Below are 17,506 nucleotides of genomic sequence, written 5' to 3'. Positions count from 1 at the left end.
TGCACTGTATGCTCTCCGTGTCTCTCGGTGTTTGCAGTGTTCTAGACAATAGCTGATACCATCTCCATTCTAAAAGGAGGGTTCTCATGAGAAAGATAAGTGTAGATAAGGCAGTTGAGGGTTTCTGAGGGAAGGAACACTGCCTGTGGCTGGGATTCAGGAAACACTTCCTTGACAACATAGATAGAAGCTTCGACCGAGTCTCAACAGGGCTTATGAAAAACTGTTGTCCCACCATCACAGAATAGCCTTTTTGTATTCCCCTTCATCTAATTGCAAAATTGGTCATTTGTAAAACCAGTATCTGCTGTGCTCGGATTGAAACTTGGATCGAATGCATAATTGGTCTTGGATTGTCCAGGCTCTGTCTCCCGCCGAGGAAGGGGAGGTTACCCTGCTTCCTTTCTCCAGAGAAAGCCGACTTCGGCTTCCCCGCTGGCCTGTGGGAGGAGCTTCACACCCCCCCACCTAGCCCCCGAGCCCCACTTGCAGCCAAGACCTGTTAGTCAGGAAGCGTCCAGTGGTAATGGTCGGATCAGGGTTCATATTTATTAGGTATTGTCAGGAGTTCTCATAAAAATCTTCAGAGAAACTGCAGTCAGTAGCAGTGTGACTCAGAATTACAGGTATTTCTACTGTCATACTATTTACATGTCTCTGTAGTGTCTGGCCTTCTGTAAAATCTGTCAGGGACTGTAGAGTTGGAGGCAGACCATTGAAAACCTAAGTCACTTTGTGATCAGCCGCACGTAACAGTGACTGGTAACCAGAGGAAGAACAGTGCTGCCTGGACAGGCGCTGGCCCTTGAACTCCAGCGGGGCAGTGGGTACTGGGGAGCACAGGCCTCAGAGCCCTGGGCAGCAGCCGCTGCCAGTGGCGGAGGATAGTGTTGGGGGTGAGCCCTGAGTGCGCATACAAGTTTTAATAATTCCTGAAATATGTCCAGAAATGTTCCTGTGGCTAGCCCTAACCCTAGGGCTTTTCTTTTTGCTGCCAGTGAACTTGACTCCGCCCACTGCTCTGCTGCCCAGCGCAGGCAAAAAATGTGTGCACCACAGTGACCCCGCATATGCTGACTTCTCTTCCTGTTCGCTTGCTGAGGGTGCACTGCCTTTTACTTGGAGACGCCTGTAGTGGCAGAGCCGAGTCCGTCTTCCCTTCCTAGGCAGTGCTGTTCTTATGGTGTGTTTTTACTCCCTGCAGGGACCAGTGCAGCCTAGCATTGTGCTTGTTCATGTACCTCCCCCTCCTCAGGGTAGACGCATGCCTTAGAAACGCTTGTTCCCAGTTGTGCTCTGGGGAGGTGCTGTGACCTTACTTCATACGTGAAGTAAGGCACTCAGAGAGAGGAGAGTATGGAACAATTTGGGGAAGAGGGGCAAATGATGGAGAAAAGTGAAAGGGTTTTTTTTTTTTTTTTTTTTTTAAGAAATGGAAACGAGATTAAACTGTATATCCACAGCCTTGGCTCCGTTAAAGCCTTTCATTAACCGGTTAGCTAAAGTGGCAATGAAACTTGTATTAGTATCTGTTATTAACAAGACACGTGCCAGACACTTAGGTTTTATCTCATTTAATGCATTTACTTTTTAATTAAAAAGCAGAGAGTAATAAAAGTAATAAGTAGTCACTAACTAGGATTAACAGCACATTAATCTTCTGTGTCTTCCGCTTCACGTATTTTTATAACAGTATAGCAGATAAGTTTGAAGTCTCTTGGCTTCCCATCCTGAGGCACACTCCTTTCTCTCATGATGCAGTGGTTATCACAAGTTTTCTGTGTGTTTTACTAGTCCATATTTCTGTAACTGTCTGACATTTGTGTCTGTAATGATATTTTATTGGTCTTTGTGTTTGAGAGAAATAGCATTAGGGTGTTAGGCTGCCCACGGCTTGTTTACCCCTTTTATTTACTGAGATCTCTCCCAGCTGATACACACAGATCAGGTCCACTCATGTAGCTGCCGTGGAGTCTCCTCTGTCCACCCCCTCAGCCCACCCACTGGCCACCGATTGATGCTGGGTTGGTTTCCGGCTCTTACAACACTGAGTTGTGTGGCCTTGTCTCGATCTCCGGGAGCATGTGACAGAGGCCTTGGATGCATTTCTGCTATATGGTTACAGGCTATGCACACTGTCAACTTTATTTATCTTACTTAATTCTTAAAAATATTAATCAAAGCAGGTGGCATGATCCCCATGTTACATATGAGAAAAATGAAGTGTTGAAATGCTGTGTAACTGGGCCAACTTAATAAGAGAGCCGGTGATTGAATCCAGATCAAATTCCATCCACTTCAGTCTCGAGCCCTAACTCCCATTATTCCACAGAAATCCACAACTTTTAATCTGTATGATTGTTATAGTATTTGCAGCTGGTCAGTCATACTGCATCGTTTACATGTAGGCAATCAGAGCAGGTAATGAAGTGGAGGAGCGTGTGAGACAGGGGGACCCCGGTCATGCTCCCTTTGTTGTTGTTTTTGAAAGGGTTCAAGTTTTAGAGTAAAAACATGCTTTATGAAATGATGGGTTTGCCTTTGTTCATCTCCTTCCAGGTATAAAATCTGGTGTCTTAACTGTGAAGATTCTAGAGCTGCATGAGGAGTGTAGTGTCCACGTCGCCACGTGTAGGCAGCTGTCAGAGCTACAGGCTGACGGCCCTTCTCAGGGTGGGGCTGCGGGGGCCAGCCTGAAGGTTCTCTTCACCAAGGAGACTGCCCACTGTCTCAGGGGGCGTCCACAGGATGTTGTCCACATCTATCCTCCCTGGTGAGTGCAGTCACCAACTGTGAGTGTGTCTCAAAAGACTTTGTTATCAGGAACATTTTTATGACTTTATTATATGGTGATGCCAGGGGAAGGGAGCCAGGATTCAACATGGGTTTTATGTAACAGAAGCTCTGAACTGCCTCTCATGGCTTGTTTGTACTTCTGGCAACAAAGTTTCGATAATTTGGTGGGGGTGGAGGTCCACATCAAAATTTCTGCTTAAGGGCCATGTTTTTATAAAATCTGGCTGTTTCTGTTTTTATTTTTCTTAGAAATGTAATTTTAGTAATGGTGATTATTTTGTCGGAGGGGTAAAAATCATAAAGTAAGATGAAATAGGGGTTTAATCTTCCGGGGCATAAGTGGTCACTAGTGGATCAGAAATTATTTTTGAGGATACCATGTTTGTTTTCTTCTGCGTAGGATATTAATTTTTACCACAATAAAAAGAGGGAAAGTTTGCACAGACTTGTTTTAAGGGTTACTAAGTTAACTATCTGTTCATCTGGCTGCTCCAGGTTTTGGCTGTGGCAGGACCCTCAGTCTTCACTGTGTCACATGGGGTCTTAAGTGTTGGCATGTGGTGTCTAGTTCCCCGACCAAGGATCAAACACGAGCACCCTGCACTGGGAGCGTGGAGTCTTTACAACTGGACTGACCACCAGCGAAGTCCCTCAGGGATATTGATTTTATTGGCAGTTTTTTTTTTTTAATTATTTATCTGTTTATTTTTGACTGTGCTGAGTCTTCATTGCTTTGTGTGGGCTTTCTCCAGTTGCAGAGAGTGCGGGCTACTCTCTGCTTGTGGTTCATGGACTCACTGCGGTGGCTTCTCCTGTGCGTGGCTCCAGAGCACATGGGCTTCAGCACCTGTGGCGCACAGGTTCAGTTACTCAGCAGCCTGTGGGATCTGCCTGGACCAGGGGTTGAACTGGTATCCCCTGCATTTCAGGGTGCATTCCTAACCACTTGACCACCAGGAAAGCACCCCTACTGGCATTTTTTAAATTTCATTCATCAATGAATTCTTAGATTTGAATTCAGCTGGCTCAGATGGTAAAGAATCTGCCTGCAATGCCGGAGACCCAGGTTCGATCTCTGGGTGGGGAAGACCCCCTTGAGAAGGGAAAGGCAACCCACTCCAGTATTCTTGCCTGGAGAATTCCATGGACAGAGGAACCTTGTGGGCTACAGTCCATGGGGTCACAAAGAGTCAGACACGACTGAGTGACTAACATTGTCATTGTCATTGTAAAGATCTTTAAGTTTAACTTCTTCCCCAGAGGAGGGATCTTTTCATTTTGTCTATAGTGAGTGAGCATTAGTCTCTAATTCAATTCTTCCAAATAGGCTGAGGATATCACAGGCAACTTGAATTGCTTTATTTAAATTTTTAATACGTTTTAAAATTGACCAATATAATACACATATAGAATCATACACAGGTTACAAGTTTATATTTCATTAAGTTATCATGAGGTAAATACATAATTGTTGATTCGCATGGCGGGGATACGCTGCTGTGCTTTTCCATAAGATGACTGAAGATAAATGATAATAAATACTCCATTTTGAACCAGACCATTTCTACATGTTTTTCTCTGTGACATAAAACATAATTATAACTGTGTGGTTCAGGGGCTTCGACTTCACACAGTAATTTTGAAAATTCTGTGAAGAATTAGGAAGTAATCTTGGTGAGTATTTTAGGTAACAGAGCATTGAGTTCAACACTGCTTACTGAGGTGACACATTTAGGGTAAGCTAAGTGAAGTCCTAGGGATAAAGTGTTCTGTGGATTTGTTCTGAAAGAGGAAGACTTACTGAGGTCAGCAGATACTGCCCTTTTTCTGTCTTGAGCAAGGTTGATTTCTTTCAGAGAAACTACACATCAGTCATTTTGATCCAGCAACACAGGCAGCTCCTGGCACGGGCACAAGTGCTGTGAAGGCCTGTTAGAAACATTATGGTTCCAGCACTAAGCTTTTGGTTAAATATTATACATTAATGAATGAATGGAATGCTTCATGTCTAATGTGGCCTCCCAGTTGGCCCACGTGTACTCTTTATCATAAAAATAAAGATTGGAAAAGCAAAAAGAAAAGTTTCCTTGTTTTAAAAATGTGTCTGCTTTCTGGCCGTGGTCTTCCAGAGGTGGGCTGTTAGCGCAAAGCACAGCCCCGGAGCTCCTGGGTGGAGAAAGTGCAGCCAGCGTCGCTGCCCGGCTCTCCTGGTGTGTCTCCCTCTTGGAACACTCCATGTAGCACACGAGTTCTGTCAGATAAACAGACACATCGTGACCTGTCAGATTAAAGCACATCCACGAACCCAGGAAATATCTCATAATTCAGTATAGATTTATTCTTAGTTGAAAGGTCTTGGAAACAATCCTGCTTTCTGCCTTCTGGGAGTTCAGATCATGGAAGCATAACATGCCTTATCCGTACATGTCCTAGCTAGAATGATGAAGTTTCTCCTCATTTTTCGAAGTTGTTTTTTCTTTTATTATTTTTAACATAATGATAATCTGTGAAACAAAGACAAAAGCCAGAATAGATAGTGGGTGACTTTTGCATGGTCTTGTTCTTCAGTGGCTTATTGTGGTCACTGAGAGTCCACACACACACCCCACCCCTCTGCCTCTGTAGGTGTGGTTCTTTCTTACTAGAGGGTTTTTCATGACCCCAGGTCCACGTGACAAACCTTATGCCTCTCCTGCCCCTTTTCTGTATGCTTTCCTTGCCTCTTCTTCCCAACTCAAGACGCGCTTGGTTGCTCTGCTTACATGCCACATTGTGCCTTCCACACGCCGCTATTATAAGACATCTGATAGAAAATCATTTCAGTCACACTTCTGTCTGACCCTCCATGGTGAGCTTCTTGAGGGCAGGGCACATGTGATTGGTGCTTTGCAAGACCATATGACCATAGCGAAGTGAAGGTGTTAGCTGCTCAGACATGTCTGACTCTGCAACCCCATGGACTGTTGCCCGCCAGACTCCAGACTCTGTCCATGGATCCATGTTTTCTCAGAAAATCTTAAGATTAGATAACCAGCTCATTTTTGAGGAATTGAAATGGTAGTGGGAATATGTGTACCAGTATTTGTATCTGTGAAAGCACTCAGTTATTAGATCTTCCTAGCCTAGCTAACATGAAAATGCTTGGAAGTTTTCCTTCTCTCTCCACAAGCTTACAGGACAGGTAGTGTTCACTTAACAGCAGTGCTGTCCTCATCAGTCAGCACCAAGCAGTCAGGAACAGTGCTTCTGCACAAGCAGGATCCTTGGGTCTCCAGCTGTTTTCACAGGAGCCATACTCTCGCTCAGCCCAGCATGGCGACACTGTAGGGACTCCATCACCATCCTTTAATGGCTGGAGAAAAATCACCAGGCAGAAAAAAATCAGAGTAGTCTGGTTGATGATTGGGAAGTAGATATATGTTTGACCACAAATCTTAAGCATATTTTTTTAATAGTATCAGGCTTTTTTTTTTCAAAACCGTGTGGAACATTCATGGATATTTTGAGGAAGTTTGAAAATAATGTTGAAAATGAATATATGTTAATTAATAGCTTACTCAGTAATTATGCTCAGTAAAAATGCCATCCTTAGCTGTTTTAGGAATGTAATCTTGAAAGAATAATCCAAAGACTACTGTAGTGGGAACACTAATATGTAAGGGATTTCTCTAACCCCAGTCACAGCATCAGTCTCTCAGTGGTTCTGAACCCTGGACCACTTTCTCATTGGGCTGAAGGTCAGCTCTTACCTTCTACAGTGTCTATGAACAGATCAGCTTATCATTTTGCATACTCTTCTCCTTCAGAGAAGACAGTAATGTAAAAAGAGTTCTGACTCCATTTCCTTTCCAAAGTTGGTCTCAGACCCTTTTCTTTTTTCTGGTAACAGAAAATAGAAATGCCTGTTTGATTTTACCTGCATCTAGAATCCTAAGGATTTTAGAAATAATTGATTTAAGAACTATGACTCCAGTCCAATACAGAATTAACTTGTTACCTGCTCTCTTTTGTGGGATGTAGAATTTGTCATTTCCATACTATAGATGAGGGAACAGAATTAATACAGTTTAAGTGTAGCTGTTTGATGCAGGCAGTTGGGTCATAACATTCAAAATTCTTGACTGTCACATCTGCTTGCATTGTGTCTATCATCATTTTTACTAACAGTGTCATGGACACGTAGTTATTTAAGTTACTTTGGATCTGTGAGGAAGCAACTTCATGTTCTAGCAGTAGATGCTTCATAGATTCTCTTCAGGTCCTGGGGAGGTTGCCATGGAGAGTGGGAGACTGTTGGAGACTGCTGGGAAGCCATGGCATGATTCTCCTGTGATGCTGCCCTGTGTATAAAGGCAGCTGGATTGGCGTTGTCTTTACCTGAAGCCCCTGCGTTAGGGAAAGCTGTTGAGGAAGGTAGGCTGGTGGTCCAGCAGAGGCATACGGGTGCAGTTTGCTGTTCTCCTCATGCCCTGCCAAGTATTCCGGAAACATATTCTGAGTAGAATGTACTCATGCAGGGTAGTATATTTTGTTGTCTCACTTTGTTTTGATTTTTACTCTTTTCCTGCCTTTCATGTAGAAATCAAACCAGCTTTCAAGGAATAGATTTGTGCTTATTAGATGGCTGTTTCATGATTCTTCTTGTTGTTCAGTTGCTAAGTTGTGTGCGACTCTTTGTGACCCCATGAACTGCAGCACGCCAGGTTTCCCTGTCCTTCACTGTCTTCCAGAGTTTGCTCAAATTCCTGCTGTTGTGTTGATGATGCCATCTAATCATCTTATCCTTCTCCTCCTGCCCTCAGTCTTTCCCAGCATCAGGGTTTTTTTTCCCAGATCAGCATCATCTTTTCCAATGAGTTGGCTAACACGCTTATTTCCAGCCACTGCCCTCTGTCACGTCAGCCCATCTGAAAACCAGACCTGACTTTTTCTCTTCAGATTACTTGTCATGCACTTTCCTATGAGGCCGTAAGTGTGGGCTGAGGGAAGGATGGCCGGTGTCGCAGGAGTAGGTAAAGCAAGAGTACAAGCCTCCTGTTTGTGGAACTTAGTTTCAGATGCTCTTCACCCTTAGTATGCTACATACACCACTTTCACTTGCAGACATGGTATTCCTGGATGTATCCTTCCCTAATACTAGTTGAATCAGATAGTGCCCAGTTCATGATAAGTCCATGGCCATCTCATGTCCCTTGTCAAGGCTGCATGATTATCTAATATAGTCAGGTGTCCTGTCACCACTGGGAGCCAGCAGCAAGCCAGGATTTCCTGTCAAAAGGAAAACAGTTATTTATTGACTAAAGCATGTCTTAGCCCCCAGACCTTTGGTCCTTCTGCTCTTCTGTTTTGGCTCCAAGTATCTCAATCAGCTGTAGGCATTTCCATTAGTTACTGAGACCAGGACAGAGATCCTTGTTGTATCCTGGCCCACATGGAGTGCGTTCTCTCACCTCGCTGAATGCTGAGCCTTTTAGGTCACTCAGGAGATAGAGAAGAACACAGGTGGGTGGAATGAGAGATACTGACATTTGTGCCTCTTTTTTGGTGGTAGCAGATGAAGAGCGCAACAGTTTTTCTCTTTGGAGGAAATACCTTAACATGCTTCCACATCATAGCACCTTTGGAAACTTTGCGCAGGGCACAAAATTTACTCTGAATTCTTTTAGCATTTATCTTCTGTCCATTGGTACAGGCTTGTATTGCCAGGGTGTCTTAGGCTACCTTTTGTTTCCTGTTAACACATTCTATCTGTATGACGCCCTCTTGTCCTGTGAAACAGTGAGATGATGAGGTTCCTGTAGGCTGAGCTGCAGTGAGAACTGGAGTTTATATCCCGTAATGTCAGCAAGATGGAAGTAGCCTGCTGTCGGCCAGGTGAAAGCAGGTAGCTTTCTGTTTTCTCTGCTGTTTGGGACAGAGAAACACACCTGCACATACACATTAGCTCTGAGATCAGTAGCTGCCAACCAGGGCAGGCAATGTGCTGATTCTCTCCAGTAGAACTCACAGCTCGATCTGCAGCTGCAGCAGGGGCTGCTCCTGGTAAAATCTGTGGTAACTGCTGTCATCCTCAAAGCCGTCTGTGTTCTATGGAGGCCTGATGCCAAACAGGAGGGGAGAGAGGAGTCAGCAGCGTGCCTGTCTCAGTCTCTGAGATGATCCCTCAGAAGATGTGGTATCTCTTTCATTGTTGTTTGCAGTGCAGAGAAACTTTGGATTTCTTTTCAGCTCATCTCATCACAGCAGTTCTCATTATATGAATCAAGGTGCAAATGTGGGAGTTCTTCCTGTTTCTGAGTATATGTTCCATCCACAAACTCAAGATCTGGGCAGATAATCATAAGACAGACTTCATTTGTGTTTGTCACTCATGAAACCTTCAACTTGGCCAGTAGAGCACAGGGGTATTGAGTCCTCGGGGATCAACATTACATCAGGACAGGGACCCGTAAGTCCCGAAAGGTCTAGCTTTCTCTTTCTCCAGTGCACTGCTGCTGCTGCTGCTACTAAGTCGCTTCAGTCGTGTCCAACTCTGTGCGACCCCATAGACGGCAGCCCACCAGGCTCCGCCATCCCTGGGATTCTCCAGGCAAGAATACTGGAATAGGTTGCCATTTCCTTCTCCAATGCATGAAAGTGAAAAGTGAAAGCGAAGTCGCTTAGTCGTGCCCGACTCTTAGTGACCCCGTGGACTGCAGCCTACCAGGCTTCTCCCTCCAGTACACAGTTGTCCCCAAAAGTAACGCTTTGGGAAGAAGGACGAATTAACTGACAGGATTAGGATATCATTGAAGGGTTCTTTCCTGAAGGACCAGCTGCTGTCTGAATCAGGGGCTCTGGGACTGCCTCTGACTCAGGCTGGGACCCAGAGGATACTCCTGGACCTTATGGTGCTTGATCAGGCAGGGCCTCTGTTACCCTAGAGGTTATATGGGAGTTTCTTTAGATTCTCAGCTCTTCCACAAATCTCTCAGTAGCCATCCTCCACCAAATATTCCTGTACCTCAGGGCGTATTAATAACTTAGGTCCTCTGGGTCCTTATGTGTGCTCTGCCTGACTGCTTCTGGGCACTTGGCTCCACTTTTCCTTACCTCGTGGAAATCTGGGAGCCTATTTCAAGGGCAGCCTCTGCCATACTGACCTTCTCTGTGGCTCCCCGAGGGGTCGAGTTAAGAGGTGGGTGACCATGACACATGACAGATGTCTCTCAGTCTTCATATTTCTTTCTCTGTCTTTTACTGTCACATTGCTAGCTTCCAGATATTCTGATTTCTATTCTGGGCTATGCAGAAGGCAGAAAGTTTGAGTTGGGCTTTTATAGGATAGTTCTAATTAAAGACAAACACTTTGGCCACTGTGATGAATTCCCAGTTTCATCCCTGAAATGCATTTTGTAGTGATATATTACAATACCTAACAGACAGAAGCTAATCAAGGAACTTCTCGGAGTACTTTCATGTCTGTTTTCTTATTTCCTCTTCAGATAACCTTGTGGTATAAATAGAACTAGATTCTTACAGATGAGGAAACAGGTTCAGAAAAGGTAATTACTTTTCTGGAGGCAGAACTAGGACTGGAACCTGAATCCCTTGACTCCTTACCTTGTGCTGTCTCTTCAACACACGCCTAGTGGCTCACATAGGGTGGCATACGTGTCTCTATCCGGAAACCACAGTTCACAGTTGTGTTAGATGCTGGTTGCCCCTAATTACAGCTTATATTTAAGAATATATTTGCAAGTAAGTTAACAAACACACTTGACAGAAACCTAGGAAGTTACAAATGAAAATTGTAGGTAAAAAGAGTATGTGCATGTTTGTATTTTCTCTGTAATATTCACACCTTCAGTTTCTATCTCTATGCAATAATTCTCTCCAGAGGAAATCCATCTGCTACTTTCTAAATGCATCCACTGCTTGCTTTAGAAGTCCCTGAATGGGACTTCCATCTCTTCCTCCTGTAAGAGGATTTGGAGACAGGTTGCAGGGTTGTTTAATTGAGGAAGTTCTGCAGGTTGAAACCCAGCCTATTTTGTTGTCCATCTTACCTGATCTGCATAGTAATGGCTAAGCCTAAGATCAGTCTGTTGATCATTGTTGCTAAATCATTTTCTGTATTTTTTTCTCCCAAGAAACATAAAATTTTTGAAGATTAGTGTTACATGTACTTTATAAGTTCGCTCAGTGCCCTGCCATCTTAACTATTCATGTTTAGAGCATCACATGAAGGCGTTCTTAATGAGATTTAGTGCAGGCCTCTGCTGTTATCTCACTGGAGGGTTTGCTGGAGGCTGGCTTTCCCGACAGCCCTGACCACAGAGCGTTGGAATGCGGGGCTGACGTCACAGCCGCTCCTGGGAATGTTCTGCATTCCTCTTCCTGGCAGTGGTCAGGTGGCTTCCAGCAAGAATGAAGGATAACAGCTTCCAAAGAAGAAAAAGAAAGAGGAGGAAGAGAACAGTTTATAATCAAACTATTGTGGGGGAGGCACTTTTATTCTGAGCCAAAATTGAAATTAGAACCAGATGTCTAACATTCTGATGCTGCACGAATGTTAAATGCATTTATTAATGACTGTAATAGCTGAGTTATTTGGCTTCTTATTGAACTTAAGTTTTGAAACTCTCTTTAAGAATTCTGGAAAAACAACTTCTTGTAGTTGATATTTTATCTGCAGGCACCTTTTTGAGTGTAAAGGGGGGTGGGGAATGGCGCACTGAGGCCCAGGTGCTGTGGTTAATGAACAGGCTGTGTAAAATCTGATAATCTTCGGAAACATGACTTCTGAAACATGATGTCTCTGTAATGTGTTAATGTAGTAACTTCAATCCATTAATTAGGGGAGAGGTATATTCTATTAAGATATATGCTACAGAAGTTTTTTTCCTGAAAATATTCGCATTAACGTTGTTGTTTCTGAATATTATGTTACTGGCCAAGCCAGGTATTCAAAACAAAACATAGCAGACTCTTAATATAATAAACACAGATTTCCCAGAAGTCATTCAACTCTGCAGTAGTGTGTGCAACAGAAAATTGGACAGTAACTGAGTTAAGTTTAAACTTAATTTGTGTTTTCCTGTCTTCTAGGCACTGAAGTACTTTGTTCACAGTGATTGTACTGGCTTAGCATATCATAATTTGTGTGTGTTAAAGTAAAAAAGTTTTTTCTTTTTTTTTTTTAAACAGTGCCTTTCAGTAGATTCTCTTATTTCTGTATCATAGCAATTACATTAAAACAGTTCTCCAGTTTAGGTGAACTATGTTTGAATACTTCCTGTTACATATTGAAATGGAAAGTTGGCCTCCTGTTGTAGGTCATGTCGCTGGTAAGGAATTTCCAGAAATGTGGAGAAGTGCTGACTCATGGTGTACAGTGGACTGATCCCACTGCAGTAAGTCATGAGGGGGTTTTCTGAGTTCCTCGTTGAAGCAAGCAAAATATGCCTGGGTAATGTGCTACTTTATTTTTAGATGTAGCTGTGGGGGTGGAAGAGAGGCTGTTGGTTGGACTATTAGTCTTGCTAATAGCTTTAAAAGTTCTAGGGTTAGGTATGTGTGTAAATGTGTTTTTCTACAGGCTATTATTAGAATTTGGAAACCAGATTGTTTTTGTTGTAGTCACCTACTGTTGTTCTCTCTGAATCTTGCCCCCCACAGGAACCCCATGCCCTCAGGCTGGGATGGTGTCTGGCTGTGGGCTCTATGAAATGTCAGGGATGGTGGTGCTTGCGTTTAGGGGGGTTGGTCCAGAAAGAGGTGTTGAATTCTTTGTATCTATAATTGGAAGTTTCTGAAACTAATAGTAATGATTTACAACTTTAAATATTAGCGGGCAGAAGTTAGCAGAAAAACTAAGATTTGTTGCGTTTAATGTACCTGGCTCTGTCCTGAATATTTTACGTATGTTAAATTGTCTAAATCTGAAGTTACCGGTTGAAATTTATTTTTCATTCATTTGGTATGGAGATGTCTGCTAAATTTGAGGGAGAGGAGCTATCTATAACAAAAATTCACTTCTAAATGCATATCTAATCTCATCTAATGCAAAGTGTACCCATCCATCAATTCCCCAAACACTCGCCGAGTAACTGTTCTGTTCCAGGCCAGTGCTGCTGGGTGCTGGGCGCTAGGCGATGAGTGCTGTGGTGATGTGTGCTGATAGGGTGATAGGTGCTGTGGAAGATGTGCCCTTAGTTCCCTCTCTGAGGGCAGCGGTGCTGCATGTAGGACCAGAGCAGGAAGCACACGTTCATGGTTTGTGCAGCATTCTGTTATGGCTATCGTGGTAGAATTCTATAGGTACAGTGGGGCACAAAGAAGGGATATACTTAGATCTATGCTAGATTCTGTCAGATTGTGCTGTGCTTAGTCGCTCTTTGCAACCCCATGAAATGTAGCCCACCAGGCTTCTCCTCTGTTCCTTGGATTTTCCAGGCAAGAATCCTGGAGTGGGTTGCCTCTTTTAATATGATTCTGAGGATGTCAAACTTGATGACTGAAAGTAATTTGAGTAGGCAGTGCTGAAAAAAACAAGCTTATAAGGGAGATGAGGGAAGTACTCCAGTATATGTGACAGTTACTCAGGACTGCTTAAGAGGAAATTTAAGAAATTTAAATATTTCCTTACGTCAAGTCATTTCCTTCCATACACACGTACATCTCACAAAACAGCATGACAGTCGCCTTGTGTGTCTGAGTCTACCCTTCTCACACACTCCTAAAGAGATTGAGTGGCTCTTTGTTAACACTCATCATGGAATCATAGAGCATGTTCTAAAACTGTTTCCTGTTATGTGAAGGTTGACAGAAGGAAGAGTAGGTGTCCTTCTGGTGAGTAGAGCCGCTGCCATTGGGGAGGCACATGGAACTCTGCAGGTGGCCTGCAGGCGGAAGCCCCGCTGAGCAGCTGTTCAGGGAGCTCTTGTCCTGTCTCCTGACCACCTCTATTGTCACCTTCTGCTGAGCTATACCAAGGGAGTCATTGACCTGTTTTGAGAGGTGATCGTAAGGAATTATTAACAGAACGATGCTCATATTTCAGAATGCAGGAATAGTTCTCTTCCTTTTCCAAATGTGTGTTCGCTAATTACATTGCAGAGAAAATCCTTGCCGACCTCTGGTAGGTGTTTTGCTTGAGAATGGGATAAGCACCGGCAGGGCATAGCCAATAGCCCTGAGGCTGGAGGTGATGCAGAGGCACCTAGGGCCTGTCACGCCATCCACACGGGATCCTCCAGTAATCTACAAAGCCCAGGAGTGTCTAGAAATTTAACATATTTGTTGACTGAGTAAATGACGTTTCTATACTTTGAGACAAAACTACATTCTTTACTTTGTAAACTCTCGTATATGTATACACATAATTCATCAATGCTTAAAAAAAAACAGTGGCAAATACACATCACATAACATAAAACCATTTTAATATTTTTATACATATTCAGTGGTATTAAGTACATTTGTAACGTGTTGCAAGCATCACCAGTGTACAGAGCTTTTTCATCATCTCAGACAGAAACTGTACCCATTTAATAATAATTCCCCACCTCTTTCCCCAGCAGCCCCCCACAGCTCCTGGTAACCTCCATTATACCTTCATCTCTATAAACTTGCTTATTCTAGGTAACTCGTATAAGTGGAGTTACACAGTATTTGTCCTTTTGTGTCTGACTTCTCTCACCTAGCTTAATGTCCTCAAAGTCCATGCCACTCTATGGATGGATCACATCTTATTTATTCATTCATTTGTTAACAGACACTAGAGTTGTTTCTACCTTTCATTTATTGTGGAAAATGCTGCTGTGAACATCGATTTACAAATACCTGTTTTAGTTCCTGCTTTCAGTTCTTTTGAGCATATATCTAGGAGTGAAAATAGTAGAGCATATGTTCATTCTGTGTTTAACTTTTTGAGGAACTCTTGTAGTTTTCCACAGTGGCCCAGCCATTGCCCATTCCCACCAGCAGTGGGTTCTAGTTTCTCGATGTCCTCACCAATGCTTGATATTTTCCTTTTAAAAAAATAGCGATTCTAATGGGTGTGGGGTGGTATTTCATCCTGGTTTTGGTTTGAGTTTCCATCATGACTAGCGATGTTGAGCACATAATACACTTTGAAATTCCAAAATAACCCAGAAAACAATTAAAAGTCTCTAAGAAGATGAAGAGTTCCTCATCAGACCATTTTCACTGCAACTGTGGCCTCTCCAGCCCACAAACACAGTTTCTTCAACATTTGCATCTGTGACTGAAGGCTGGGACCACTGTTCTCAGGGCTCAGAAAAATAGAAAAAGTTCTTTTCAAGTCAGGTAACCGTTCAACATGGAGAAGGCAATGGCACCCCACTCCAGTACTCTTGCCTGGAAAATCCCATGGATGGAGGAGCCTGGTAGGCTGCAGTCCATGGGGTCGCTAAGAGTTGGACACAACTGAGCGACTTCACTTTCACTTTTCACTTTCATGCATTGGAGAAGGAAATGGCAACCCACTCCAGTGTTCCTGCCTGGAGAATCCTAGGGACGGGGGAGCCTGGTGGGGTGCCGTCTATGGGGTCGCACAGAGTTGGACACGACTGAAGCGACTTAGCAGCAGCAGCAGCAACCCTTCCACAACATGTTCTTTTGCTGTGTTTGTATCAGATTCATTAAGTATGAAAAATGATTATGTTCACTTACACTTACTAATTTTCTTAAACAAACCAAGCTTTTAATCTAAAACTATGTGCGTGTGTGTGCTCAGCTGTGTCTGTGACCACATGGATTGTAGCCCGCCAGGCTCCTCTGTCCATGAGATTTCCCAGCAAGAACACTGGAGTGGCCATTTCCTCCTTCAGGAGAACCTTTTGACCCAGGGATCGAACCTACATCCCTTGGTTTCCTGGATTGGCAGGTGGATTCTTTACCAGCTGCGCCACCTGGGAAGTCAGTCTAAAGCTATATGTAGGCATTAGGTAATTGGAAAAGAAAGGGTCTATACCGTGAGGGCATGTGAAAATGATGAAATCAATTAAATGTTTAATTCTGTACTAGTAATTTCATCATTTCATTATTTACATTTATTGCCTTAATATGTTTATATTTAATGCTTTAATATATTTTGGTGTATAATATGAGATAGGGATCAATTTTAATGTTTTCCAAATAATTTTATCAGCCTCACTTTCTAAATAATTTTCCTTCACTGACTCTAAATATTTCTCTTATTACTTATTATATTCCTGTATCCTAGGATTTATTTCTTTGCTCTATATTCTGTTTTGTTGTGTTGATAGACAGTAAACCTTGATATAAATCAATGCCTTGCTTCTGTGTATGTATGAATAATTTATAGATAAATACACTTGATCGGGGGGCAAAATCATTAAAAATTTTAAAACAAAGTGCATGATCGGTTTCAAAGATAACAGCCCACCAGTCCATGAATACAACATCTGGCGGGTTTTGTAATTCTTCTCTTGCCCTTGGATTTGACCGTTGTTCATTCAGTCAGCACAGCTTCATCCCACCTTCAGGCAGGGTTGTTACTTCAGGACGACCCGACTTCACTACAGATGCACAGCCCACGCTTGGGATCTCAGCAATGAAGGGTACTTTGCTTGACTTACTTTTCTTTGTTGCTCAGTTTTCTTGAGAAACTCTACAAAGGAATTTTAGAGCAATATGCTTATTATAACAGAGGGAGTTTTTTTTTTTTTTAAGTACTTTATTGATCAGCGGAGAAGGGAATGGCAAGCCACTCCTGTACTCTTGCCTAGAAAATCCCATGGATGGAGGAGCCTGGTAGGCTGCAGTCCATGGGGTCGCTACAAGTCGGACGCGACTGAGCGACTTCACTTTCACTTTTCACTTTCACACAATGGAGAAGGCAATGGCGGCCCACTCCAGTGTTCTTGCCTGGAGAATCCCAGGGACGGCAGAGCCTGGTGGGCTGCCGTCTATGGGGTCGCACAGAGTCGGACACGACTGAAGCGACTTAGCAGCAGCAGGTCTTTAAGGATCCCCTAAGTTCCTTGGATTGCAAGAAGATCAAACCAGCCAATCCTAAAAGAAATCAGGGTTGAATATTTATTGTAAGGACTGATGCTGAATCTGAAGCTCCATTATTTTGGCCACCTGATACAAAGAGCCAGCTCATTGGAAAAGACCCTAATGCTGGGAAAGATTGAGGGCAGGTGGAGAAGGGGACAACAGAGGGCGAGATGGTTGGATGGCATCACTGACTCAACAGACATGAATTTGAGCAAATGCTGGGAGGTGGTGAAGGACAGGAAAGACAGGAAAGACTGGCGTGCTGCAGTCCATGGGGTCGCAAAGAGCTGGACATGACTGAGTAACTGAACAACGACATAGCTTGCTAGTGATCAGTTTAACATTGGCCCCAAGGAGGTCACCTGTTCTGGTCACCTTTTTACTTCATGTTAAAATTGGCACAGCTTTAAAAAAAGCTTTTATTGAAGTGTAGTTAGGAATAAAACATAGCCATCCTATATTTTATTTGGTAAATCGGACAACTGTTTACCTTAAGCTGAATTATACATAATATATTTAAAATGTTGTGTTACTTTCTGCTGTAGAGCAAAATGAGTCATTTATACATATATATGTACCACCTGACCTGCCTGTTGAGAAATCTGTATGCAGGTCAGGAAGCAACAGTTAGAACTGGACATGGAACAACAGACTGGTTCCAAATAGGAAAAGGAGTACG

At 43.2% G+C, this 17,506-nt stretch overlaps 1 protein-coding gene across 4 annotated transcripts in view; it reads left to right on the top strand.

Annotated features, from left to right (window-relative positions):
- Positions 1-17,506, top strand: part of SPIDR (scaffolding protein involved in DNA repair) — a 281,100-nt gene that overhangs the window by 127,788 nt on the left and 135,806 nt on the right. For all 4 annotated transcript variants that reach the window (XM_010838934.1, XM_010838936.1, XM_010838935.1 and 1 more), the window contains one exon: positions 2,560-2,773. In XM_010838934.1, coding sequence (XP_010837236.1) covers positions 2,560-2,773 — 214 coding nt within the window. The remainder of the gene's footprint in view (positions 1-2,559; positions 2,774-17,506) is intronic.

This window comes from Bison bison, unplaced genomic scaffold (assembly GCF_000754665.1).
Source record: "Bison bison bison isolate TAMUID 2011002044 unplaced genomic scaffold, Bison_UMD1.0 scf7180017864108, whole genome shotgun sequence".
NCBI lineage: Eukaryota > Metazoa > Chordata > Mammalia > Artiodactyla > Bovidae > Bison > Bison bison.
This window is presented reverse-complemented; position numbering and strand designations above follow the sequence as displayed.